Below are 27,084 nucleotides of genomic sequence, written 5' to 3'. Positions count from 1 at the left end.
TATACACACACACACACAAAGATTGCAAATTCTGGTTTTGGAGGAATTTCTTTTATAGTCCTGATTTCTTGGAATATGAAGGTTTCACTCTCAATTAGCAAGGGAAAAAAAAGGATGTGAATGAAGTGCTGTCCTGATTGGAAGCAGGGTGAGTTTTTCAGACACTGACATCCACGGCTGAGTTTGGGACATTGCCAGTGGTGAGCTGGACTAGCTGCCAGCTTAGAATTTGGCAGGACTGGGGTGAATGGTTCCTGTGAACCCCAGCTCTGCTCTCACTCTTGAAAATCAGGGGACTGAACCATGACCTGAGATTGGGGAAGTTTGTGTCATCGGCTTAATTCTAACCCAGTCTTACTGGTGACACCGAGCATGTCGCCGAGCTCTCTGGGCCCTGGGCCCCCTTCATCTTTAAAGGGCAGGATTGGTCAGGGAATCAGTCTGGCTCTAGGCTTCTGGGCTGTGTGTCCAGGTTAGGGGGTGGGTGTGGAGGTAGAAGGGAGTACGAATCCCTCCCCCATTCCCAACCTTGCTTTTAAATACAGTGGCCCTGATTTTAGGTTTTATAGATTCATGCCTCCATATAAGGGTTTTTTTATTTAAAAAAACAAAAACCAAAAACAAAACAGATGTTAGAAACTAAAGATTGACCACCAATGAACTAGGTTCTTTATTCTAGTTGTGCATTGGAATTGCCTGGAGCATCTTCCAAAAAAACAAAGAAACACACATCCCTTCTCCCTCCCCCACTCCACCCAGTTAATCTGATCAAATCCGTCTGGGCTGAGGTCCCAAGCATCAGTATTTCTTCAAAGATCCAATGTGATTCTGACGTGCAGCCCCCGTTGAGAAGCGCAGGACGGGATGCTTGTGCTGCCTGGTTCTCCTGAAGAAGAGTCACGCAGACTCCTGCCCCGCTGGAAGAGCTAAGAGGGTCCGGGTGGCCACTGGCTGGGGAGCCGCGGAAGGGCGTGACCTCTGACTTGGTGCTCCCCCGCAGGCATGCCCGGGAAGAACAACGTGGCCGCAGCTCTGCGCCAGGCCCCCGGGCAGAACGGCACAAGCTTCCACGGCTGCATCCGGAACCTTTACATCAACAGCGAGCTGCAGGACTTCCGGAAGGTGCCCATGCAGACCGGCATCCTGCCCGGCTGTGAGCCGTGCCACAAGAAGGTGTGTGCCCACGGCACGTGCCAGCCTAGCACCCAGTCCGGCTTCACCTGCGAGTGCCAGGAAGGATGGACGGGGCCCCTCTGTGACCAGAGGACCAATGACCCCTGTCTTGGAAATAAGTGAGTCTGGGCTGCTTGGTAGTTAAACCCACACACTCCAACCTCCAAAGCAAAACCCCAGAGAGGAAAGAAGGAAAGGGGGAGGGGAAGGGAGAGAAAGAAGTCAGTTCATTAGCATTGTCTCCCTTATATTCCATCCATCATCCTCCCTCCTCCATTCTTATCCTCTCTGCCTGACCCATTTCCATCTCTGCGGTCCTCCACTGTAGATGCGTCCATGGCACCTGTCTGCCCATCAACGCATTCTCCTACAGCTGCAAGTGCCTGGAGGGCCATGGGGGCGTCCTCTGTGATGAAGAGGAGGATCTGTTTAACCCCTGCCAGGCGATCAAGTGTAAGCATGGGAAATGCAGGCTCTCAGGACTGGGACAGCCCTACTGTGAATGCAGCAGTGGATACACTGGGGACAGCTGTGATCGAGGTAAGCCAACCCAGGTGGGCACCGACCTCTATCTTGGCAAAGCAAGAGGGGCCCCCATCTTTGAACAGAGAGAGAGAGAAAGGAAGACACACAGAGGGGAGTGATATGAGGAACGCCAGGTCTTTGCACTATTTGTAGTTGCTGCTGTTGATTTACTTAACAGTGTTACAGGAAGGCACAGATGTGAAATGTCCTAAACCTCCGTTGCAAGCTATTATACACCCTTCACAAGTCTTCTCACACTTGATTTGCTATGAAATACTACTTTTCCCTTAGGCGGGAGCACATTTACTTTCCTTCTTTCTTACCTTTACCTGCTGTTCTCATCTGTACAGATTACTGATTCATCTTCTGGCACAGAGAAGACGGTACTAATAATTCTGCTCTAGTTTTAGGACAAAATCGCCTTTGACCTTAGAATCAACTGATGTATCACAGTAAATTATGCAGGTGAGAGGGATGGAAACAGGCTGACATCTCAGCCCACCTATTTCCTTCTCCTGTGTCTGCGTGATCAGAATGTGCTTTGCCTCCAGCTGGCAGGGATTTTGTTGTGTGTATCGGAGGGATGAGACGAGAGGAACGTGCCCATGGAGGCTTTTAGCAGATGTCTCTTTTTGAACTAGTTCATACTTGGGTAATTTATGAAGTTAGTGGAATGTTACTTGTATTAAGTAACAGACTGAACGATATTAAACTCCAGGTCTAATAAATTAAATTGCGTACTCTCTGAAACGGCGCCCTCGGTAAACAAAACCAGCTGTTGGTAGTGTAAAAACAGAAGATGTATATTTTTGCTATAAAAGAAAAGATTTAGGAATCCAATTTTCTTGTCAGCCCGAAAGCATAGTATTTACAGTCCACATATAAAGTATTCACTTTGCTCAAAATAAAGGCCGAAAAGAAGTGTTTTTCAAAGAACTGAAGGCTGTGCCACCGGGCCGTAATGTGGAATAGCATAACACTGAAAATAGCCGTTACAAACAGGAAGCGAAAGCAGTGTCTCCTGAACTGAGTCGTAGATTCACGGCCACTTCGCACGACTGACAGCGACTGCCCTTATACTGCTTGTGCTTTTTGTTCTTTTCTAGAAATCTCTTGTCGAGGGGAACGGATAAGAGATTATTACCAAAAGCAGCAGGGCTATGCCGCTTGCCAAACAACTAAGAAGGTCTCCCGGTTGGAATGCAGAGGGGGGTGTGCAGGCGGGCAGTGCTGCGGACCTCTGAGGAGCAAGCGACGGAAATACACTTTCGAATGCACTGATGGGTCATCGTTTGTGGACGAGGTTGAGAAGGTGGTGAAGTGTGGCTGTACCCACTGCGCCTCCTAAACCACGTCCCTGGCAGCTTTGGTCTTTGGAAAATGTTGTATACTTCTTGACCCTGTTGGACTCACGAATGCTTCATAGTGGAAATAATTGAAATATATTGTAAAATACAGAACAGACTTATTTTTATTATGAGAATGAAGACTTTTTTTCTGCATTTAGAAAAAAAAAAGAAATGCTTGAACTAAAGCTTCCCCAACACTGGAGAAGTATAAAGAATGATACACCTGAAGGCATTAGAGCAATGATGGAAACCATGGTAACTTGGATTCATCTTCGTAACTTGCTGGAGACCAGCAGAAGCACATACCCAGGGGAGAGACGAGGTTCTCTCTGCTGATGTGAAGTTGCCCAGAGCATAATCTCCTGTGCCCTGGTTTGCATCTACGCAGTTCATGAGGACAGACCAAGCACATGTGTGTGAGTGAGGGTGCAAGGCAGATGAATGGAACTCCAGCATTCACAGCCAGAATGAACGGATGAGAAATATGTTGTGCAGAACATAAAGTATCCTGAAGACCTGGGTTCCATTCATCAGAGGAGACGAGAGTGCTAAAATAAATTTTATCTTCTTTTTAAACGTCAGCATGTTAGCAGGAGAAGCACACAAAAGTGTTTATCTACCGTTTTCCAGTATTAATTTTTTGTAATATAAATGACAAAGGAGATGATAAAGAACCAATAGATTATTGATAAATAAATTAGTAATAATATGAATTTTTGTTTCTATGAGTTCTAAACAGCCCTATACAGTATTCGGTTTCAATGAGAAATATTTATTGTATCAAAGTACATTGTACTTAACATTCTAGGCCACCCTTTTGCTGTTTCTCAATGCTTTAATATATATTAATTTATAATTGTCCTGATATTTTTGTACATTTTCAAACTTAAAAATCAGGATTCTTTTGTGGTTTTTTTGGCAATAGTACTAACATAGGGTGTTATCTTGGGATAAATATGTGTTGATCTGTTTGTTTACCTTGACATCTGACCACTGGTGTCACTGACCTACTGGCCTCATTCAGGACACCTGCAGAGGGTATGTAAAGTCTATGCGTGAGACGGTCATTGTACAGAAAGAAGCGCCCCTCTGCCGCGTGTCCTCACAGAACAGAAATGGTGTGTAGCAATCGACACTAGAAAAGTAGATCTTTTACAAGTTAATTATTTCCTCGACTTTTTTTGCCCTTTTACCGAGGGTGGGGCGGGGAGAGAAAAGGCTGTAATGTCAAGAACTGTGATTTTTTTTTTCCCCAAACAATAAAGCTCCTTTATTACCTTAATGTTCCCATGTTAACATGTTTGCTGCTAAATTACAATGTAGAATTGATAAGGATTTATAGTGGACTGTGCTCTTCCCTCATTAAAATCCCAGGGTACCCTGTAAAGATGCAGATGTTGCTTTCCAAAAACATTTTTACAAAGAAAACTAGACGTACATGTATAATTCAGTGTGCTTTGTCTTTCTCCAGACTAATATCAGTTACACTACTGATGTTTGTAAATTAAACAGATATTTACTTCATTAACAGCTTGTTGGTTTTCTTAGAAACTGCACAGCATTTAGAGTCTCCTCCTTAAGAATTTCTTAATCAAGGTGATACCAAAAGAACAGGGAGGGAAACCTATACCTTTTTGTTGCCAGAAATTGGTTTGAGATCAGCACACTATCACATCTGGGTATTTTGGGATGGCCACATGAAAGAGATGGAGAAAAGAACATATTCTTGGCTAAGAAAAACAGTGCATATTCAATTAATTTTTCCCCAAAAAATATTATAAGATGAAATCTAACTCAACCAAAATGGTATTTTCCTTTATGCTGTTCTTTTCCCCTCAATTAGATCCAGATGGAAAATAACACAAGAAAAAGAGAACTTTTCTCCAAAGGTACTGTCAGGCAAGGGTGGGTAATATCTAGATATACTATCCAGAACAGGAAAATAACACTGACTGGGTGGGATATTAATCCTCACCCACCAGCTAAGAGTTTTTCATTTATTTCCCTGTAAGAAAATCATGTGTGCGTGAACTCACGTGGACACGCGTGTGCACGTGCACACCCGCGCAAGCGCACGCGCACACACACACACATACTGCTGTCTCACAGACACAAATGTCCAATCATTTATTCACTCTTGTTTAAAATGTCTACATTTTAATAATATAAATATTATGCAGTCATTGTAAACCATTTATTTATTCCCGTTGGTTGCTTCTTTTCTTCAAGGGTTTGCATTATCTTAATAGTCATTGCTTTTCGAGGGCTTATTATATGGCAGGTGCTATGCCATGGGCTTAAATGAAATATTCATCTCCCTCTACAAACCTGTGGGATTTTTATGCTGCTTGTTTTCCACAGGCATAAACAGCTCGAAAACAGAGGAGCTGAATTCCAGCTCAGGCCCTTCAGATCACGTGGTCTATGTTCAAGAGGTAAAGGCCGAAGCTCAGTAATTACTACCCTCTACTAAGGGACTTTTAAGCCTTGGCACTCATTTCCACAGCACAGTTATTCTCTATTGATCATGTCAATTTAAGTAATCTACATTAGAGACTTTATTTTGTTTTTGTTTTTTAAGGGGAAAAAAAGTGAAATATAGTAGTTTACAGAATGTTATTCTTTCTCCTTCCTGATTATAAAGACACAAAATAGAATTATGTTTGCCTGGAATTTGGGCTGATTTAGCAAGTTTCTAGGGGATTATTTGCTTCGTAATGGGGCTACATTCTGCAAGAGTCCTTCTTTGAGAAAATTCAATAGTCAAATAATTACTAGTAAATGAGACAAGGACATTATTCATGTTACAAAAGGCTGCCTACTTACAAAGCCTAGACCATAGGATTTCTTTAATAGGAAACTATTTTGGAGTATTTCCAACAGATTCAGTATATTAAAACAGAAAGCATTTTGCGTATCTCAGAGTCAAGGCTGCTTCACAGAGTAATGTACAGTTTTTTTGCGTTTTTTTTGCAGTATGCGGGCCTCTCACTGTTGTGGCCTCTCCCATTGCGGAGCACAGACTCCGGACGCACAGGCTCAGCGGCCATGGCTCACAGGCCCAGCCGCTCCGTGGCATGTGGGATCCTCCCGGACCGGGGCATGAACCCGTGTCCCCTGCATCGGCAGGTGGACTCTCAACCACTGTGCCACCAGGGAAGCCCAGTAATGTATAGTTTTAATCTGAAAAGATAAAGTAATTAAACATCCCTAATGTGTTTAAAGTCTCACATGAGTGAGGCGGTACCGTCAAGGACATGCCATGGAGGTTTGACATGTGTTCAATTTAAGATGTGTTCATTGAATAATAACTCTCTCCATCTTCAGAATTTGTGTTCACCACAGATTTCCTGAAATTATTTCTAAGCACTAATAGGCTAACCCTGGGTTTAGAATTGCTCTGAGCATTTTCTTTTTGGATGGCTTGCTTTGTCAGCAGCAATTCTTTCTGGAGAAATGATTGAGAGACTGTGGAAATCGATTCAGGACTTAAAGATCCTGAGTGTCATGGTGTCATCTGCCTCATAGAGTGACCATTATTTCAAAAGTCATGTTTGTAAAGGTATATAAGCTGTAAAAGTATATAAGCTGTAAAAGTATTTAAGCTATAAAAGTATATGAAGCTTTATATAAAGTATATAAAGCTATATAAAATACATAAGCTATTTTTCATTCTTAATCCTCTCTTGGGTACTCAAAAGTGACTTAAATTTTTATTTCCTATCTCCTGTTATGTGCAAGGAGCTATGCCAAACTTCTGATATATAGTTTCAAACGAAACAGATATTGCTTCTGCCGTTTTAGAGCACACACTCCATGCCTTTGGAGTTGAGGTTAAAATGGGTGATAGATGATATACAAATGACTGAACTAATATATAATTTCAGATTGTGATAATCTCCCTGAAAGAAATTATGAGGTACTAGAAAAACGTAGAGCAGAGGGATCCAATCAAATACATATTGGGAGTTAGGGAATGCCTCTGTGAGGAAGTGACGCTGAAGCTAAGTTGTGAAGGATAAAGTAGGATGTGCAATGGAAACAGATGGAAATGTATGTGAGGGTCAAGTGGGGTGGAGTCCGTGCAGAGGGAACAGCCTGTTTATAGGCCTGAGGAGGGAAAGACTCTTGCGCAGTCAAGGGAACAAAAGAAGTCAGTGTGGTCAGAGTGAGGCATGTATTTATTTCATGTGTGTAATACAACAATGACTATTTTCTGGCTTTATTAACTCGCTTCATCTATTTTTTTGAGCGTCTGTTTACGGTAAGCTTTTAAAGTGCCAACAAAAATGGATTTTCATTGTAAAATAGCAACTAGTTAGTAGTGTTTAACGCAGTTCCAGATGAAATACCTCTGAAGACACAGAAAATATCAACACTTACAATAGCACTGAAGATTAAGAATAGTATTTCTGGAATCTCAAAGGCATTTTCATGAACTCAGAAGCTGATGAGGCTGGATTAAAAGAAACAACTGCTGGCCAACCCATGCTTTGAAACTCATGAGCATTCTTTGCTCTGGACACTAAGGCAGAGACTCAGGAAAGGGGTCAACTGAAAAAACAAAAATACCTGTGCATTAAGGGCACCGTTTTGTGAGGATGCCAAGGGCTGTTCCTCCAACCAGTGAGGTAAAATGGTTCTTCATCTGCTAGGATGCTCCAATTCTCATTAAAGAAACCAAAAGAGTGCAAAAACTACTATACAGTGTTACACTGAATCTTGAGAGATGTCTCTATAATAAACCATTGTAGATATGGATTGAGCCTAGAAGAGCCATCGTAGCAATGCATGCTTAGAATGATGGGAGAGAGAAGTACTTCATCAGTTCAGAGAACAATTGCATTATATGGCTCACTATTAAGCAAAGTAATATGGTTTGAGCAAAAGCATGGTGGTGGAAATTACAGGCCATATATGGGGGTGAGAGCTAAGAAGTTCAGAATTCTTATTGGCAATAGAAGTTTACTGAGATTGTCTGAGTAAGAGCATGATTTGTCAAGACCTGAAATATGGGAATTTTAGATGGATAGCAGAATGTAAAATCAATTGATCAGGTAGCTATTTCTTAAGTATATAAAAAGGTAAGAGCCAGGAATTGAAAAGGGGGGAAAATGGCAAATGAATTAGAAGAGACTCTATAGAGTGTATTGTTACAGTGGGAGAATTAATAATTCATGATGAATTGGGTGTTTGGCAGGGAAGAAGGGGAAATCAGGTATGACTTCTTTTGAGCTTATCTGTTTGTTTCTGCTTTTCCTTAAAGCACAAGAATTGAAATGTGTGTTTCGCTGCAGCATAGTGACTGCATAGGGCTGGCAAGAACTTGAGGATCAGAGTTGCTGACCTGGGAAGCCCCACCCTTATGCTCTCAACCGGTCTTCCACTTCACTGAATGAAAACAATGCATTTTTCTATATCATGTCTTTACTATCTTTAATTAAATGTCTTTAGTGAACTCCTTTGTAGGATAACATCCAAACTCTTTAGTGTGGTATTCCAGATTCGTCACAAAGTGACCTCCCCAAGCCTGTAACTTATGCTCTTAGATTGCCAAATTGTAGGAAAGGATATTTTAAAACAGATTATGAGCTGAGATGTCTAAAACCATAGGTACAAGATTCATCCACATAGAAGTGGTCACTGAAGCCAAGAAAATGGATGAGCTAATTTAGATACTCAATAGAATGAACTTAACCAGAAGAATAGGACCCAACTTTAGATAATGCTCACATTTCTAGAATGAAGTGGTCCCAGAATGGAGATGAAGAAAGAGCAGTTTTAATAGAATGATGGAGTAGTAGCTGGATAGCCATGGAGAGGAACAGAAGTTATGAGTAATAGACTTCCCTCTCAATAAGTCTGATAGCAAAAGAAGAGGTGAGTCGGGATGACAACTGGAAGAGTTGGTGAGGTCACGCGGCACTCATTCAGTGGGTCAGTAAGGACTGGTTTATCCCCTGCAGTGACAGATTGTGAAGGTGTGGGGCAAACACTTGAGGTAGATACTGGAGGGAATACAGAGGTCTAAGCTGAAGGAGCAAGACCACACCAGCTCATCTCTTACATGAGCGAGTTGAACATTGGAAGGTTTTACTGGGGCTGAAGAAACAGGATTCCTGAAAGCAAGAAGCCACAAAATTATTGAAACAGAGTCGAGAGAGTAATATATATATATATATTGCATATATATATATATATGCAACAGTTCTTTTCCAAATGGACTTCTCAGTTGCCTCTTCCTCCCACAGAAGGGAAATAGAGGACATTGCAAGTGCTAACTGTGTCCAGAGACACAAAATTCAGCCCAGTGGAGGCGTTGCCATCTTGCATTTGAAATTACCTTTGCCTTTGTGTCAGTATGTAGGTGGCTGAATTTGGATTCCAAAGAAAATCAAATGTAAAAAAAGCACACACACAAAATGAGAGAGTGGGAGAAAGAGCCACAGAGACAATCATCCAAAATACTTGCTGTCATTAATCTTACTCTCCCTCCTTGAAATGGCTAGAATTATTTTCAGTTTGTTCATAAGATTGTGGCAGAGAGATTAAGTAACTTGCCCAAGGTCACACAGTCCAGATTTCCTGACTCCAACCATAATGCGATATTGATTTTATTGGAATTGATGGGCAAAGTCTGTGAATGTCCTCATAAGGTAATACCAGAGAAATGAGTATTTCTCAAGGGGAATTATCTTGTTTTTTTTTTTTTGTTAAAAAATGTCCAGGAATAGCACTCGCTTGCCCAATAAAAACACATTAAAATCTTCTTTATATCTCTCATTTGGTAAAGAAAAATAAATAGTGCTTTTTTACAGGAATTTTCTTTCAGAAACTGAGCCCAGAGAGATGGAATGAGTTTTATGTGGCTGCTGAAGGATTCCTGGTCATCCTTCCACTCAGGTGTGCCTTGATTGAGGGAGCCAGCCGGGAGCAATTGAATTCTGTTGCTAAGATAGTCTCAAGGATAGAATGGGACATGCCCTAGTCCAGTTATATCAGCCACAAAGTTGCAGGCTTGGACTCATTCCAGGTCTCAGGCATTCTCTGTAAGAAAAGAAAAAAAAAGACATGAAAAAGAACTAGAGAGAAACTTCTCTTTGAATAGGCATGTCTGATAACATCCTTGTTCACAATTTCAAAGGCCTGCATTATCCCAGAAAGGAGAAAGATGCACATCTGTGAATTGCCTGATCTTGCAGTTACTTGATCCTGCTTGGTTTCTGCTCACAATATCACCATTCAATTGCCTCGACCACCAGTTCTTACTTTCAATTACCTCTCTACATTGATTTTTTCATTCCTATTATTCCTACGTTAGCTACAATTCTTCCCTTCTGATGCCTGTCCACTCCTTTTTGGAGCTGTGAAATGAACAGGAACACATTTCTGAATGACATGCACAATACTCCATTTGATTAGGAAATAAATCTCTTATTTGGCAAGAAAAGCATGGTGGTCTCACAGCTCAGAGAATGAAGTGGAAGTCCCTATTCTGTCTCATATAATCTGATTTTCCTTTTTCCCTCTTTCTTCTAAATGGTTTCATATTTTAGAACATTAACACAGGACTTTACCATTAGGAAGGACAGTCTGAGAATGAAGAGTGGGAGTGTAGTGATTCTCATCACAGCTGTGATCACAACCCTGCACACTGAAAGGCCAAGCGTACAAAGAGGGAAGAGGCCCTGGCAGTTCAATTTGGTCAGACCTAGAGTGGCTCCTTCTTGGCCCTGATACGTGGGTACACATGCTCACACACACACACACACACACTCACACACACACACACACACACACACACCATGTGGTTTCCTAGAACAAAATTTCACCTATAAACTCACTAATTCCAAAGTCAGAATAAATTAAGGAAAACCCCATGATATCTGGTCACCTGAGCTTTTAGCCCCAACTAAAGAACCTACATTTACAGAAATTTTGGAGCGCCCAACTCAGAGACCATGTGAGCTCATCGGCTGAGAGAGATAAACAGGATTCTAGAAATCTAATCTTCCCTCACATGGGAAAAAATTAAGTTACAGAATTGCCTGAGATCCAGATCTAAAAGAATAATAGTTGCAGCTTTGCATACTCACATTTTCTTTACCTGAATCCTATTCTTTTTAAGAGCAGAATCTCTATACACAAAGAAGCAATTTCAGTTGTGGCTGTCATGGTACAATATGAAACTGACCGGTGAGCTCATAGTAAGAAAAGCACATCTGGAAAGGTATCCTTGCCCTAAGAATATCAAGGGGTTACTTTTGCAAGTTCCTTTTCCTCACCTCAGCTTGGATCTTCCTCCTTTCACATTCCAGGTTAATGGAAGTGTGTATCCAACCCTTGTTGTTGGGATATACCAGCATGCCTTAGTCCATCTCATGTGGACACCATGACATATCTGCCAGAAACACTTCAGGACCAAAGCACTTACCTGCCAGCTGCTGGACTCACTGCTATTGGACAGCCTTTAGCTATCAGACCACTTTGGACTTGTTTAACTTAAGAGAAAGCTCTTTTCCAGGGTCCCACACTCTTTCCAGAGTGTGTGCATTTCTACATGCAGTGACTAGAGGATGAGAGCATATAAATGCCTAATACCCTGTCTTCAATGTGAGATGTTGATGAAGGGCCACTCCAGCTTCAGAACTCCCCATGGGATTAGCCAAAACCTTTAAGACTGCATCACAATACCACTTCTCCCTCTGCCCAAGCCTGCTTCCTTCCCTTCCTTTCGATGGGTGGTGATTCTACAAACACTCCCTCATAGGTCTTATTTGTGCACTGCCAGCTTCCTGGGAATGCAACCTGGACTACACCTGTCTCCAAGTCAGGTGGTGAACAGGAAGATGCAGTGCAGCAGCGAGATGAGCATTGAGGTACAGAAAGTGGCAAACTGCCACCTCAGGGAAATCAGGGAGGTAACATGTGACATTTCTAAAATGAGATTCGATGGCAGAGTGGCAGCCTGCTTGAGTGAGCCAGTCATTACTGTCTGAGCCCCCACATGGTTAGTGCCCTAGAAACTGGAAGAAATTTCCTTCTCACCTGTTCTGTACCTTTGCCACAGGTTTCAAACTTAATCGTCAACAAAGGGTCCAGGTTGCTGTCTTACAGGCTCAGAACCCCAATACTTCCCCTTTCATGGCCTTCCTTCAAGATCATGCAGTCTCCTCATTCAGCCTCTCAAACATAAAAAAAAATGATTTCCACCTCCTCATTGGAGAATAGAGCTTCATCTCCTCAAAGGTCTTGACCTTGGCAACCCAAAAGCCTCCTATAACTCAGGATGTTTCACTCTTCCAGGAGCAAAAACGGAATTATCTGGTGTCCTAGTCAGCTCAGGTTGTTATAACAAAATACCAAAGACTGGATGGCTTAAGGAACAGAAATTTATTTCTGGAGGCTGCAAAGTCCAAGATCTAGGTGTCAGTCAAGTTCTCTCTGGCCTGGTGCAGCCTACAATCGCTTTTGTTGGCCACAAGTAGAGCAAGAAAGGAAGAAGATGCTGTATGCCTATCACTCTGGCCAACCAGAGAGTCACAAGAAGGAATGGTGTTTTAGTTATCAACTGTTGTATAACAAAGTTCCTAGTTCTCAGGGGACCTGACAGAAACAAACACAATTAATCTTTGTAAGATGAATACCAGCAACTTAAACATTAGCTGAAAACCCAAAGTGATAGAATACAAAACACTAGAGGAAGTAAGCCACCATAGATAGGGTTAACAGGAACAAGAATCAGGAGAATTAAATCCACTTAGCATTCATATATTTGAATTATCATATATAAAATATAGGAAAAGCATATCTAAAATATTTAAAGAAATAATCAGAAATTAAAATATGTGCCAGGAATAAGACAAGGTAGGTTTTAGAAAGAACCAAAGAAGTATGAAAAATATAGCTGGTGAAATTAAGCACCAATATGAGTTAAACAACATAACAGATACAATTGAAAAGAGAATCGATGAACCAGAAAGTAGATTTGAAGAAAATTCCTATAATGCAATATAAAGGGACAAAGAGATGGAAATATGGGGAAGGGGGGGGAGGTAATGATAAAATGATGATAGTATGAGAAAGTTTAACGTATCTACTCAAGTTTTCAGGAAAAATAAAATAGAATGAATTGATGAGAGCAAATATTAAAAGAGATAATGTTTAAGGATTTTCCAGAATGGATCAAAAATATGATTCCTTTGATTCAGGAAATGCAGCAAAGCTGAGGCAAGATAAATAAACAGAAATTAACTTAATTATTACAACCAAACTGCAGAACACCAAAGATAATAAGATCCTAAAAGCAGTGAGCCAGAGGAAAACAGATTATCTACAAGGTACTTAATTATTCACAATTTTATTGAGAGCATACTTCTCATTGACAGCAGTGGAAGTTAGAAGACAGTGGTAATGAATCCTCCAAGGGTGAGATTGTTCAGTTCAATGTTAGTAAACTAGAGGTAGTGTGTTGGCTCAATGGAAAATTGGGGGTAATTATAGTACCTACCTCGTAGGATTGTTACAAGGACTGAATGAGTTAGGCATGAAAAGGGCACTTAGCTGGTGCTGGGAAAACTGGACAGGTACATGTACAAGTATGAAATTAGAACACTCCCTAACACCATACACAAAAATAAACTAAAAATGGATTAAAGACCTAAATGTAAGGCCAGACACTATCAAACTCTTAGAGGAAAACATAGGCAGAACACTCTATGACATAAATCACAGCAAGATCCTTTCTGACCCACCTGCTAGAGAAATGGAAATAAAAACAAAAATAAACAAATGGGACTTAATGAAACTTAAAAGCTTTTGCACAGCAAAGGAAAACATAAACAAGACGAAAAGACAACCCTCAGAATGGGAGAAAATATTTGCAAATGAAGCAACTGACAAAGGATTCATCTCCAAAATTTACAAGCAGCTCATGCAGCTCAATAACAAAAAAACAAACAACCCAATCCAAAAATGAGCAGAAGACCTAAATAGACATTTCTCCAAAGAAGATATACAGATTGCCAACAAACACATGAAAGAATGCTCAACATCATTAATCACTAGAGAAATGCAAATCAAAACTACAATGAGATATCATCCCAATGATATCACTACTGGGCATATACCCTGAGAAAACCATAATTCAAAAAGAGTCATGTACCAAAATGTTCATTGCAGCTCTATTTACAATAGCCAGGACATGGAAGCAACCTAAGTGTCCATCAACAGATGAATGGATAAAGAAGATGTGGCACATATATACAATGGAATATTACTCAGCCATAAAAAGGAATGAAATTGAGTTATTTGTAGTGAGGTGGATGGACCTAGAGTCTGTCATACAGAGTGAAGTAAGTCAGAGAGAAAAACAAATACCGTATGCTAACACATATATATGGAATCTAAGAAAAAAAAAAAGTCATGAAAACCTAGGGGTAAGACAGGAATAAAGACACAGACCTACTAGAGAATGGACTTGAGGATACGGGGAGGGGGAAGGGCAAGCTGGGACAAAGTGAGAGGCATGGACATGTATACACTACCAAACGTAAAATAGATAGCTAGTGGGAAGCAGCCGCATAGCACAGGGAGATCAGCTCGGTGCTTTGTGACCACCTAGAAGGGTGGGATAGGGAGGGTGGGAGGGAGGGAGACGCAAGAGGGAAGAGATATGGGAACATATGTGTATGTATAACTGATTCACTTTTTTACAAAGCAGAAACTAACACACCATTGCAAAGCAATTATACTCCAATAAAGATGTTAAAAAAAAGAAAAGTTAACAATCATTAGAGGTTTAACACATTACCACTAGGAGGAGTATGAGAAAAAAAAAGAAGGCACTTAGCACAGTGAAATAATTATTTAATTAGTAAGTAATTAAATGTTTGCAGTTATTACTTATGATTATTATAGTGGAAAAGACAGAGAAGTTGGAGATGAACAGATCTGGCTTCAAACTGAAGCTTTATCTCTTATTAGCTGAGTGATCTTGTGTTTGTTGTTTAGGCTCTCTGACCCGCAATTCCTCATCTGGAAAATACACTTACATCCTCCATCACAGAATCAGTGTGAGGATTAACTAAGTTAGTGTAAGTGAAACTCTTAACATAGAGTCAAGTTTACAACAAATACACAAAAAGCATCACAATTTGTTCCTCCACGTGCTCCTTTCTAGGTGTCATCTTGAAATGCTATTAATTTTTTTAAATGTAAGTTTCTTTATCTGAAAAAATTGAGGTAATAATAGCACTTTTTTCATTAGGAGTAATTAATTAATCCATTCAATGTAGTCCTTCACTGCTCATTTGCTGAGCATATACTTTGGGCCAAGCACTATGCTGAGTTCTGGAGATCCAAAGATGTACCTGTGGATACAAAGCAAGATGAAATGAAATAATAATAATAATACAAAGATTAAATGAAATAAGGTGGGTAAAGTAACTAGCACCATGCCTGTCACACAGAAAGCTCACATTCCGCGCTGAACCATCTGTCTTCCTTTCCCTGCCCCTGTATATATCAGGCATTGTACCCACTGTCAGGAGATAAAATGATGAGTGAGACACAGGTCTCCTGCTCAGGATTTTGGGAAAGTTTTGAGAGGTCGTTAAGAGGGCAGGTCTGGATAGAGCCAGCCAAGTTCACATCTGGTTCCCCATTTATTAACTGTGTGAATTTCTTAGTTTCAGTGCCCAAACATAGAAGTTGAGAAGAGACTTAGATGCAAGCAGTTTATTTAGGAGGTAATCCCATGAAGCATATGAGAAAAGAGAGGAGTGAGAGAAAGAATGCCAGAAAGATAATAAAGGACGTGTTCATCACAGGTTACTGCTGTGGACAATTGAAAGTCACACTGGAGTCCCTCTGACTCTGTGGACCACATCTCAGAACAGTGCCATGGAGGGATAGAGAGTATTGGGTAACCACTAACCCTTGCCCCTAATTGATTGATGCTCACTCTGGGACCTTTGACTCTACAAGCTATCCAACTCTATTCCCATGGCTGGAAATCTCTCTCAGAGATTCCAGGAAAGTGGTACAGGAACTGTCGAGTAGATTTATGTCTGTGGATATACAGACAGAATGCCCTGTGGTGATTTAATCTCTCTTAGCCTGTCCCACCCCATAAAACTGAGTGAATAACCATTTACCTGTATAATCTATATTTCCTCTAATGCTTATAATACCTAGTGCCTGTTGAAGTCAACTCTTTTATTCACTCATAGAAGAGACTTGCTCCCAGCTAGACTGCATTTCCCAGCTTCCCTTGGTTTTAACTGTGTCCATGTGAAGAAGTTCTGACTAACGGAATGTAGTGAGAGGATGTGAGCCTCTTTCAGACCTGGGAATTAAGGTATTGGGCATATCCTCTCCATGCTCTTTATTCCCATCTAGACAGCTGAAATACAAACATGGCAGAGATCCAGCTTTGACCACGCAGATGAGAAGAGTGCACTGAGAATGACTGAGAAATACAGACGGAAGGAACTGGGTCTCTGAATGGCCACATAGAGCAGAGCTGACCCAGCCAGCCTGGACCCATTAATCAGAACTATTACAGGAGAGAGAAAAATCAGCTTCTGTGTCTTTTGAGCCACAATATTCTGGGGTCCTAGGTAATAGCACCTTGTCTTCATCATGCATTCCTTCGTGCGGTGGTTGCAGATAGTAAATGAGACAATCCATGACAGTGCTTAGAACAGTGACTGGCACCTAGTAGAGTTCTTGTGAATAATGAATAGTCATTATCATTCCTGTTTGCTAAGGTATGATCTTCTCGGCATGATCTGAACCACTTAAACTCAGAGTTGGGGAGGAATGGAACCCCAAAGAAAATTAGAGATGTTGTAAGAACTACAGGAACTGGATCCAATTATAGGAACTAGATTCTGGATAGACCAAAATAAATGTCCCTCACACATAATAATGATTACAACGTCTACCATTATGGAGGGTCTACTATATGCTAGGCTCTTTACTAGGAGGTTCATATAATTTTATTCGTTCTTACAGCATTCTTATGGTATAAGAATTTGTACCCATATTTTCCTGTTGGGAAACAAAAACCCATGGAAATAATGGAGCATCATCTAAAAGGCAATCATCATTTGGGAAAAAGAAATAAAACAAACTCTACCTCAATCAAGATTCTCACTAAGCCTTCAGATATTTGAAAATGCAACGGACTTTTAAGAGGATGCAACAAATGACAAGTGTTCAGGGAGTTTCTGAGCCACCTGAGGGAAGGTTAGGTAACATGCAACATTTTAATTCTATTTTGTCTGGCGCCTTCACAGCTCACTCTTAAGGGATCCTAATCATTAATCACCCAAAGACTTTGTGTCTACACTCAGGCTGCTGGGAAATTGATATATCTTGAATTTTAACGTCATGGTAATGGTCCCCAAATGAGACCAGAATACTGATTTTTACCATTACCTACACAAAGTGTCTAGACCTACAGGACATTAACAGTTTTCTCTCCTGGGCTATGACTTTGTATAAATATTCATGCAAACATAATAGGACTTTGCATGGAAAAAGGTTCACAGAATCACTGCACAGACTGCATTTTCACTAAGGAGATATCCTGGGAGCAGGAAGGCAGCTCTGAATTCTGTGGAGTAAATTCCCTGATATTTAGACCTCAGGAAGTATTTTCTCAGAAAAAATTTATACCATATGAGTAAATTTCCAGTTAATCTTCCCCTCTCCCTGACCACCATCAACCATCTGCAGCCCCACTCTCCTTCTGCTAATCCTCTTTTCTCTGGCCTTCAACCAGCCCAGGACAAATGGAACAGCTAGCAAGGAAGTGATCATTCCAGGTTGCAGACTTCTCTGTTTCCAAGAGAAAGGCATGTGAAAAAGGAGAAAAGCCACAATCTCAGGTGGAGAAAAGCAGGGAGAGTCCAGGAGCCATTAGGACCTCATGGCAATGGCCATAACAAAGACTCCTTCTTTGGCCAACCTTCAGTCAGGCTCCTCTGAGTCTTCTCCTTAGCTAGGTCCCTTCCTTTTTGAGCTGATCTCAGTTTTAGCAAAGAATCCTGCAAAGCCAGTTTATCAAGAGTCCCACCCCCACCTCCCCCTTGGTCAGAATGGCCATTATCAAAAAATCTACAAACAATAAATGATGGAGAGGGTGTGGAGAAAAGGGAACCCTCCTACACTGTTGGTGGGAATGTAAATTGGTACAGCCACTATGGAGAACACTGTGGAGGTTCTTTAAAAATCTAAAAATAGAGCTATCAGCAATCCCACTCCTGGGCAAATATCTGGAAAAAAACCATAATTCGAAAAAATACATGCACCCCAATGTTCATTGAAGCAATATTTACAATAGCCAACACATGGAAGCAACCTAAATGTCCATCAACAGATGAATGGATAAAGAAGATGTGGCACGTATATACAATGGGATATTACTCAGCCACAAAAAAAGAACGAAATAATGCCATTTGCAGCAACACGGGTGGGCCTAGAGATTGTCATACTCAGTGAAGTAAGTCAGACAGAGAAAGACAAATATCATATGCTATCACTTATGTGTGGAATCTAAAAAATGGTACAAATGAACTTATTCACAAAACAGAAATAGAATCACAGATGTAGAAAACAAACTTATGGTCACCAGGTGGGAAAGGGATTGGGGAGAGATAAATTGGGAGATTGGGATTGACATATACACACTACTATATATAAAATAGATAATGAATAAGGACCTACTGTATAGCAAAGGGAACTCTACTCAATACTCTGTAATGGCCTATATGCAAAAATAATCTTAAAAAGAGTTGATATATGTATACGTATAACTGATTCACTTTGCTGAAACTAACACAGCATTGTAAATCAACTACACTCCAATAGAAATTATAAAAAATAAAATATTAACATATTAATAAATAAATTCCAAGGTAAATCCTAAAAAAAAGAATCCCCCACCCTTAATAGTCAGTTAAGCTCCTCCTCCCAAATCCTTGATCTCTAATTAGGTCCCTCTTAACCACCACCATCACCTCCACTAATACTAACAAATTTCCTCTTGGTAATTTTCCATTCAATTCCTCACTCTGTCCATTGGCTATAAATCCCCACTTGCTCCTGTTATATCTGGAGTTGCATTCTATCTCTCTCCCCTATTGCAATAGTCTTGAATAAAGTCTTCCTTGCCATTTTTAACAGATGTCCAGGCAAAATTTTTCTTTTACAGCCTTTTCCAGCAAGTAGGGCTGGAAATTTCTGTGTGCTGTGTGCCACCATACTGAGCTGTGGATTCTGTATAAACTATCTAGATATGTATCCTAGATGGACACACTCATACACAAGTTTTCAAACAACTTGAGGAGATACCCCAGCTTGCTTGTTTTCTCTTATTGACCTTCTATTACCTTTAGGCAAGTGTTCAACCTGAACAGATGTAATGACTTTGTTAAATTAACATTTGCTAAGTGGGGCACAGGGTGGCAGATGTTTTCTGCATTCAACAACAGATCACAAGAGAAACTGAAAGAGAGAAATTTATTACTCACAGGTCCAGGAGGAAGAATACAGCATGCTACAAGTGTCCACAAGGTACATGGCCAAAGCAGGGTGCAGGCAGAGAGGGGCAGGACCTGGGGCACATACCTTTATTAGGGTCCATGTGTAAATTGCACTGGGGTTCCAGGGCTAAGGCCAGATTGGTTGATTCAAACCAAAAAGAGCAAATTTTGTTAAACTCCACGGCGGGGGGGGGGGGGGGGTCCATCTAAGGGATGGACAAGGGGAAGACTGTTGCTCACAAGGGCTGTTGGAGAAGTCACATCAGGAACTTTGATTTGCTTGTGACCCTGTGGGCTGCTATCTAGGGCATGCACTTGCATGGGGTGGCTAGTGTCAGCTTAAGGCCCCCCGAAGCTGGCTTGGCCAGACAGCAATACCATGGAGTACTGAGCTAACCTCTCAGCCACAGTCTAGATTTCTTCATCATTTAGGCTAGGGGAGAATAGCTGCCCCTCCCAAATCAAAGAGGTTGTCCTGAAGCTCAGTGAGGAAACGAAGTGAGGATGCTTTGTGAAAGGCCAAGGTATACAAAGGGAAGATTTACTATGGAGGAAAACAAATATTCAGATGATATTGAGACATTTAGGGAAAAGTTCACAACATCTTAAGTGAAAAAATCAGGCAACAGAATAACATAAGCAGTATTACCCTAATTTTGAACTATAACATGAGAAGATAAACATAGGAAGAAAAAACAGTAAAATGTAAAAAGTGATCATTTGGCTAATGGGCCTATTTTATACCAGCATGCATTTTCCATATTTTGTTCACTGACTGTTTATAGTTTTATAATTCAAAGTAAGGGTTAATAGTATATGAACTGGAGTCTGTAGTTGGAAACTCTGTTTGAAGGACACTTTGCCATGGATACCAGGGCTCGAAAGAGAAGGTTACATTACAGAACTGGCCTTTAGTGATCTCCCTCCCCACTCCCCCCAGCATTTCCCACCCATTTTCTCTTCCTCCCTACCTCCCTCTCCCTCTCTTGCTCCATCCCCAGAAGAGAATGCAAATGCTTCTTTGAAGCAAAACTGTTTCCCCCCATATCCAGGCCCTTTCTTTGACTCATCTTCTAAATCAGCCTCTTTCCTTCCCAAAATCCAATGTCCTTCAAAAGATGAATTCTGTTGAATAAATGATTCTTTATCTCATTATATAGGAATATTAATCCATGCCCTTCCTACCTCATTGCTGTTTTCTTCCATATAAATATTGAAAGGGATCTAGCATGTGAAAGAACTTTGTAAACTACTTAATCACTATGGATATAAAAATTAGCTATTTCTCATAATTCTCATGTACTCTTACTGTAGTACTTGTAATACTGCATTAGTTAATTAGAGCTGAAAGTTTGTCTTTCTCCTTTTCAGACCAGTTCTGTGAGAGCCAAGGGTATTTTTTTCTCTGTGATATGCTCAATGTCTGGCATGGGGTAAGTGATAAAAATATTTGTCAATTGTGATAATCAACATATTTGATAAAAAATAGAAATTTAATCAGAGGATCATTTCCATAGTAAGAAATGGAACTGTGAAGCAGGTCAAAAGCTACCCAGCCAGGGTTCAAATCCCAGGCCTTCCCATGCTGAAATTGTGACCTTGGGCACCTGTCAAGCTCTCTGCACTTCAGTTTTCTCATTTGTAAACTGAAGAAAAAGATCAGCTGCCATCCCGGCGGGTCATTGTGAGATTATTGATTAAAACACCTGAAGTGCTTAGAACAGTTCCTGGCACCCAAGCAAGTTTTCTTCAAGTGTTGGCTTTTATTTTATGATTATATTTAAGATGCTTGTACTTTCCCAGATCAGAGACACAGAGCCTCCAACATGCCCTTGCCATCACTCTTCTGTTCCTAGCCTAGAAAGCTTCCACTGAAACCAAAAATATAGAAGAGAAATACAAGGATAATGTGTCATTTCCCAGCAGCTTCAACCACTTTCTTCTTTCCTGTGCTCTTATTAATGTACAACGTCATCCCCCATTCTAGAGGATCAATGTAGTAAAGCCAGGTTTTACATCTGATTTCTATTTATATTGCCAAAAATATTTAGCTCAGTGCTTTACGTATGGTAGACTTTCAAAGGTGTGTGATAAATGAGGGAAGTGGCAATAACAATATCTGGGCTGATTTGAGAACACAAGGAAAAGTAAAAGAAGTTTAGGAGTGTGGGTAGGAGATACTGAGTAGGGACCCACAGGTTGATACAGGTCAGTAGTTTTTAAACTGTGGCTATGGCGGTGTGTGAGCCTGTGATTGTGAATATGTATACATATTTGTTCCTAAAACTCTTGGAATTTCCTAAGAGCTCCTAAAACCCTTGGAATTTCCTAAGTGGTGAGAGCCATAAAGGTGTCTTTTGTTATGTTAATGATGTCATTTTAGAACCCCACCTAAGGATGGAGGCTGGTTCCCAGGAAAACCAACCATGTGATCTGAAAGTCCAACTTTCAATCCCACCCCCTGATATCCAGGGAGGGGAAAGGGGCTGGAGGTTGAATCAATTGCCAAGGCCAATGATTGAATCAATCATGCTTATGTAATGCAGCCTCCATAAAACCCACAGGGGTGGCATTTGGAGAGTTTCTGGGTTGGTGAATATGTGGAGACCGGAGAGAATGGCAAGCTGGGAGAGGGAGTAGAAGACACGTGCCCTTTCCCCATACCTTCTCCTTTGCTTCTCTTCATCTGACTGTTGATTGCATCCTTTAATATCCTTTGTAATAAACCAGTAATCTGGTGAATAAATAGGTTTCCTGAGTTCTGTGAGCCATTCTAGCAAGTTAATCAAACTCAAGGAGGGGCTCATGGGAACCTCTGATTCACAGCCATTTGATCACCGGTGACAATCTGGACTTGCAACTGACATCTGAAGCAGGGTGGGTGGGTGGGGGCAGTCTTGTGAGACTGAGCCCTTAGCCCGTGGGGTCTGATGCTGTTTCTACGAAGATAGTGTCAGAATTGAGTTGAATTGTTGGACACCCAGCTGAGGTTGCAGAATTGCTTGGTGGTGTGGTATCCTTCTCCCCCCACCATCCCCCTTCTTTGTCCCAGCCCCTGCCCATACCCACACAATGGAATTGGCTGTTAGAATCTTTAAGGTGGCAAAGGGGGTGGAGGTGGAATGTGAAAGAGGCTGAAAAAGTAGGCCTCCAACACACCACCCCACCCTTGAAACTTTAGTGAGGGAAGTCTCACTTTTGTTTCCTTCTATATCCCTTTATTGGGGCTTCTTATACATATAGAAGTCTTTTGCTTAAAAAGAAAAAAGAAAGAATGATAATTATCACTCCATGTCTATTCAAGTGCTGGCTCAATTAGATAATGTGATACCTGGGATTCACTTCAAGTCTCCATTGCTGTCTGTGTTGACTTCAGAATGTTATAAGCATTTGTTACAATGGTCCAGATTTAAGGGTGACATGAGTTTCCAAGGAGGAGCATTTTTGATGAATTCACTGTAGACCGTTCATTACAGCTACAGTATAATTTTCAAAAAGGTAAATGCAAATCTTTCATATAAATATAAAATGAACATGTGACAAAGATTTTACTTAACATATTAGTTAATGAGGGAATATATAGGATATTAAAAACTGCATGTTTCAAGTGCTTCACAGCCACATGTGACTTGTGGCTACCATATTGTACAGTGCAGATGAAGAACATCCCCACCATTATGGAAAATCCTATAGGAGAGCACTGGTCTAGGTAATGGTAAATTCTGTGAATAACAGGCTGGTAACTATAGAGGATTCCCAGAACCTGGACAGATTGAGAAAGCTGTTTTGGGTTTCTTAAGGGAGGAAGCAGCCTTTGGTTTGAAAGACAAAGTGTTCTGTTAAAATCTGATGAACTGTTTAGGCTGATAGTTTGTGCCAAATCTCTGAGTCAAGCAGAACAGAAGAGCTGGAGGAATGCAAGGAAGGCTGGACAGAAGGACAAAAGGAAGATTCTGAAGGTACATGGAATTTGCTTATGACTCTAAGAGTAGAAACCAAGTTTTTCTTTCCTTTTTTCCTAGAAGGGGTCAGTTTGGCAAATCCTTCTGTCATGCTCATGTACATCAGGGGTCTAGTGTCTCACTTAATCGTAACCCTGCACTTTGATGATAAACTGTTATGCAAATACTACAAATGACAGTGTTAATTATTGAATCATCTGAAAGGCTGGGAGGGTGGACCAGGGAAGTAGTGGTTCTGGTTGTTGTGGACTTTTCTGTTCTGAGAGATTTGTGATTATTATTAAGATACTTCTAGACTTTGCTGTGGAGGTCTGGGAAGGAACTGGAAGGAGAGGTGACTCTGATTTGAGTGGGCTGCTCACAGGGTTCTAGAGATATAAATGGCCCAAAGGAAACCTGTGAGATGGAACCTGGCGGAGAAACTTTCAGAGAAATGAAGTCCAGCAGCCAACTTAAATTTGCTTTCTTGTGTTGTGATCCCTTTACTTACTCTATCCTCAGGTTTCCAGCAGTACCCATCAGCTCCGTGTTAGCACTGACTTCTGAATAAATGTGGAACAAGGCAAACTAAGGAGGCTAAGGCACCAGAGAGTGAAGTAAGGGTGTGGCCGGAAGTAATCAGGAAGAAATCTAGGGCAGACAATTATCAGGAAACCGTATTTCTCCTAGGGACACTTAGCAATCTTGAGAGGAGGCTAGAATTCTTGAAAAGTGGAGGGCTATTCAGAAGCCTCCATAACTTGACATCACTTGGGTTACATGATAATCATCCCAATAATTACAGTAACTAATGGAACACCTGCTGTATCCCAGATATCATGTTTACATGCATTGTCTCATTTAGTCTCCACAATAACCTTGCGGAATAAATATTATTGATACCCCAATTTATAGAAAAGGAAATTGGCAACTATAACAAATAACCCCAAATCTCAGAAGCTTTCAAAAATAGAAGTTAATTTCTCACTCAAATAAAATGAAAAAGGGTGTTCTTCGTGGGCATGGAGTTCTCCTCCAAGTGACAGTCAAGGACCCAGATCCCTTCCACCCTGTGGCTCTGCCATGGTCAACGAGACTGTGGTGATAATCTGTATCTCCCTGGGAGGAGGGAAGCGAACGTTGTCAGGGAGAGTTTTAAGTGCCTGCTTTGGAAGCACTGCCTGTCACTTCTGATGGCATCCCATTGACCAGAACACAGATCGTGGCCACACCTGACTTCAATGGGTCTGGGAAAAACACTCGCTGATTCCTGAACAAAAGAAGAAATGAGTTTGTGAAACAGGTTGCCAGTCTCTCCAACATCAGGCAATTGTCATTGCAATTGATCTAAGAATATCAGAAGAGGGATTTGAAAAGAGATTTTTTTTGTTTATCTAGATCCCACACGACTGTTTATACACATACGTTTAGCATTTGGGAGCTGCTCAGCTTATCCTCATTGAGTTGTTGGTTTATAAGCCTGTTTCAAAAATGGACTCGAGGTAGTTTACCTAATTACACCTAGGACAAAAGTGGGAAGAGAATACTAGTTTTGGAGCAAATAAATCTGGTTTTCCTTATCTGTAAACTGTGTAGAATAGTATTCGCCTTACTCTGTAATTATTACAGATACATAATGCACATAAAGCACCCTCCCCCGCCCCAAATATGCCTGGTAAATAGTACAAGCTCAATGAATAGTAGCTCGTCTGATGTGATTTTCCTAATAAGAAAAATAAAGGAGAGTACAGTGAGATGAGGTTTGGCTAACAAGAGAAAGTCAAAGTATTTAATACGTGACTGTCTTAAAGCTTTGAAAAATGGTAATAAGAGGCTGGCACATCAAATTCTGAGAAAATTAGTGGCCAAAATAGTGGGAAACGTAATAACAGCCCATGTGCAGAACATGAATCAGCTGTCTGGAGAAACCCAGAATTTCCTGACACTGAAGATTGAGAGATATTTTAGGGAAAGGACAATGGTTTAGGAAGTGGGTCACATTCTCAACCAAAGGCCTCAAATGAATAACAAATATTCTAGAACCATCTCTTATTGACATAATTTCCCTCAGGGGCATACTACCAAAACCAAATTTGGGAGAAAAAAAGCCAAAATACCCAATTCCATCAGGATCAACAAAATAAAATCCAAGTAAGCAGTATTCTAATTATTTAACTTGACCCGGGAACAACATTCAAAGATCCACAGGATGAGTGAACACATCCTCAATGCCTTTGTTCACCCAAAGGGGGTACAAACACCCCAGGATGTGTGCAGAAACAATCCAAAGGGCAAGGGAAGAAAATATTGCAACTTTCATCTACATTTATTTTTACCCGTCCTATTCTGTTTTTATTTGTTTCACAAAGTATATATTTTCCTAGTACTACATGCATATCATCTATTAATAAATGAATATACCTATATTGGTCAAATAGGCTCAAAATGTTTTTTAACTTAAATGATAAAAAATCCTCTGTTTTAGTTGATCATCCATGAATACTGAATTTATTTTTTGTCACAGTTCATCTTTTGATGAGAATTACAGGGCAGGCTACCAAGGTTATATACTCTGACCAGAGCCTGTAAGGTTTTCATTTTCCAAGTTTCCCTTGCCTTTGGGAGGCACTATGATAAGTGGAAAGGATGCCAATAATTGAGTAAATTACAGTGTTCATGTTCAAATACCACCAAGGTCAAATACAGCTGAGTTATAGGGAACGATGATGCCGTCCCAGTTCTGTCTTCCTCAGGGGGTGGATGGATGGAGTAGATGGCATCTCTATTAATGTGGGTAGTAGCCCAATCTGAGTGCTTGATGCACAGTAGGTGCTCTCAGAAGGTTACTTGCTTCTCCTTAAGGCTTCTCCTTAAAGGCTCAACTGCTTTGTCCCGGCTGCTGGGCCTCCAGTTTATTTATCCCTGGGGCAGCTTCTCGCCAGAGAGATCAAATGTTTGCTCAAATTTAGCTAACATTATTCCTTTAAGGCAATCACGTAGTCATGATATCGGGACTATGCTAATATCTCTGAAGTTTTTGTTTTAGAAAAGAGACTCCACACCAGGGAAAAATTAAACATTATGATAAGGGAATATTTAATTCCTTTCCTCACCCTGGAGTGAAATGCCCCCATCTGTTGGAGGGAATGCAATTGAACAGAAGCAATCTGAATACATCACTGCTTTAATATGCAGTGGGAGCCATTGTAATATGGCAGTTGGTGGGTAACCTCTGATGTCCAGTGTCTGGTTTTCAAAACCCCAGCTCCTGCATACATCCACTGTGCGACCTTGGGCAAGTCAAATCAACCCCTAGTGCCTCACTTGTGAATAGCACCCACCTTTAAGCATTGTTTTAAGGGTAAAATGACTTACACTGTATGGAGTACTTAAAGTAAGCACTTATTAAACATTCAATAAATATTAACTATTATTATCAGTGATTCTCTCTCATTCCCCTTGTGGGGTGTTTACGCTGAAAGCGGATATTTTTTTGGAGATAGCTACTCAGAAGGGAGATTCCAAACCCAATCGGAACATGTG

The 27,084-nt window shown here is 40.8% G+C and overlaps 1 protein-coding gene across 5 annotated transcripts in view; it reads left to right on the top strand.

The window, feature by feature from the left end:
* Positions 1 to 4,571, top strand: part of SLIT2 (slit guidance ligand 2) — a 382,557-nt gene extending 377,986 nt beyond the window's left edge. For all 5 annotated transcript variants that reach the window (XM_027103256.1, XM_027103257.1, XM_027103259.1 and 2 more), the window contains 3 exons: positions 1,001 to 1,292; positions 1,502 to 1,713; positions 2,805 to 4,571. In XM_027103256.1, coding sequence (XP_026959057.1) covers positions 1,001 to 1,292; positions 1,502 to 1,713; positions 2,805 to 3,046 — 746 coding nt within the window. In that variant the 3' untranslated portion in view covers positions 3,047 to 4,571. The remainder of the gene's footprint in view (positions 1 to 1,000; positions 1,293 to 1,501; positions 1,714 to 2,804) is intronic.
* Positions 4,572 to 27,084: the final 22,513 nt, after the last annotated feature.

Source organism: Aethalodelphis obliquidens, unplaced genomic scaffold (assembly GCF_003676395.1).
Source record: "Aethalodelphis obliquidens isolate GAN/ISIS:26980383/991018 unplaced genomic scaffold, ASM367639v1 scaffold6, whole genome shotgun sequence".
NCBI classification, from domain to species: domain Eukaryota; kingdom Metazoa; phylum Chordata; class Mammalia; order Artiodactyla; family Delphinidae; genus Aethalodelphis; species Aethalodelphis obliquidens.
The sequence above is the reverse complement of the archived record's forward strand: the minus strand, read 5'-3'. Positions and strand labels throughout refer to the sequence as shown.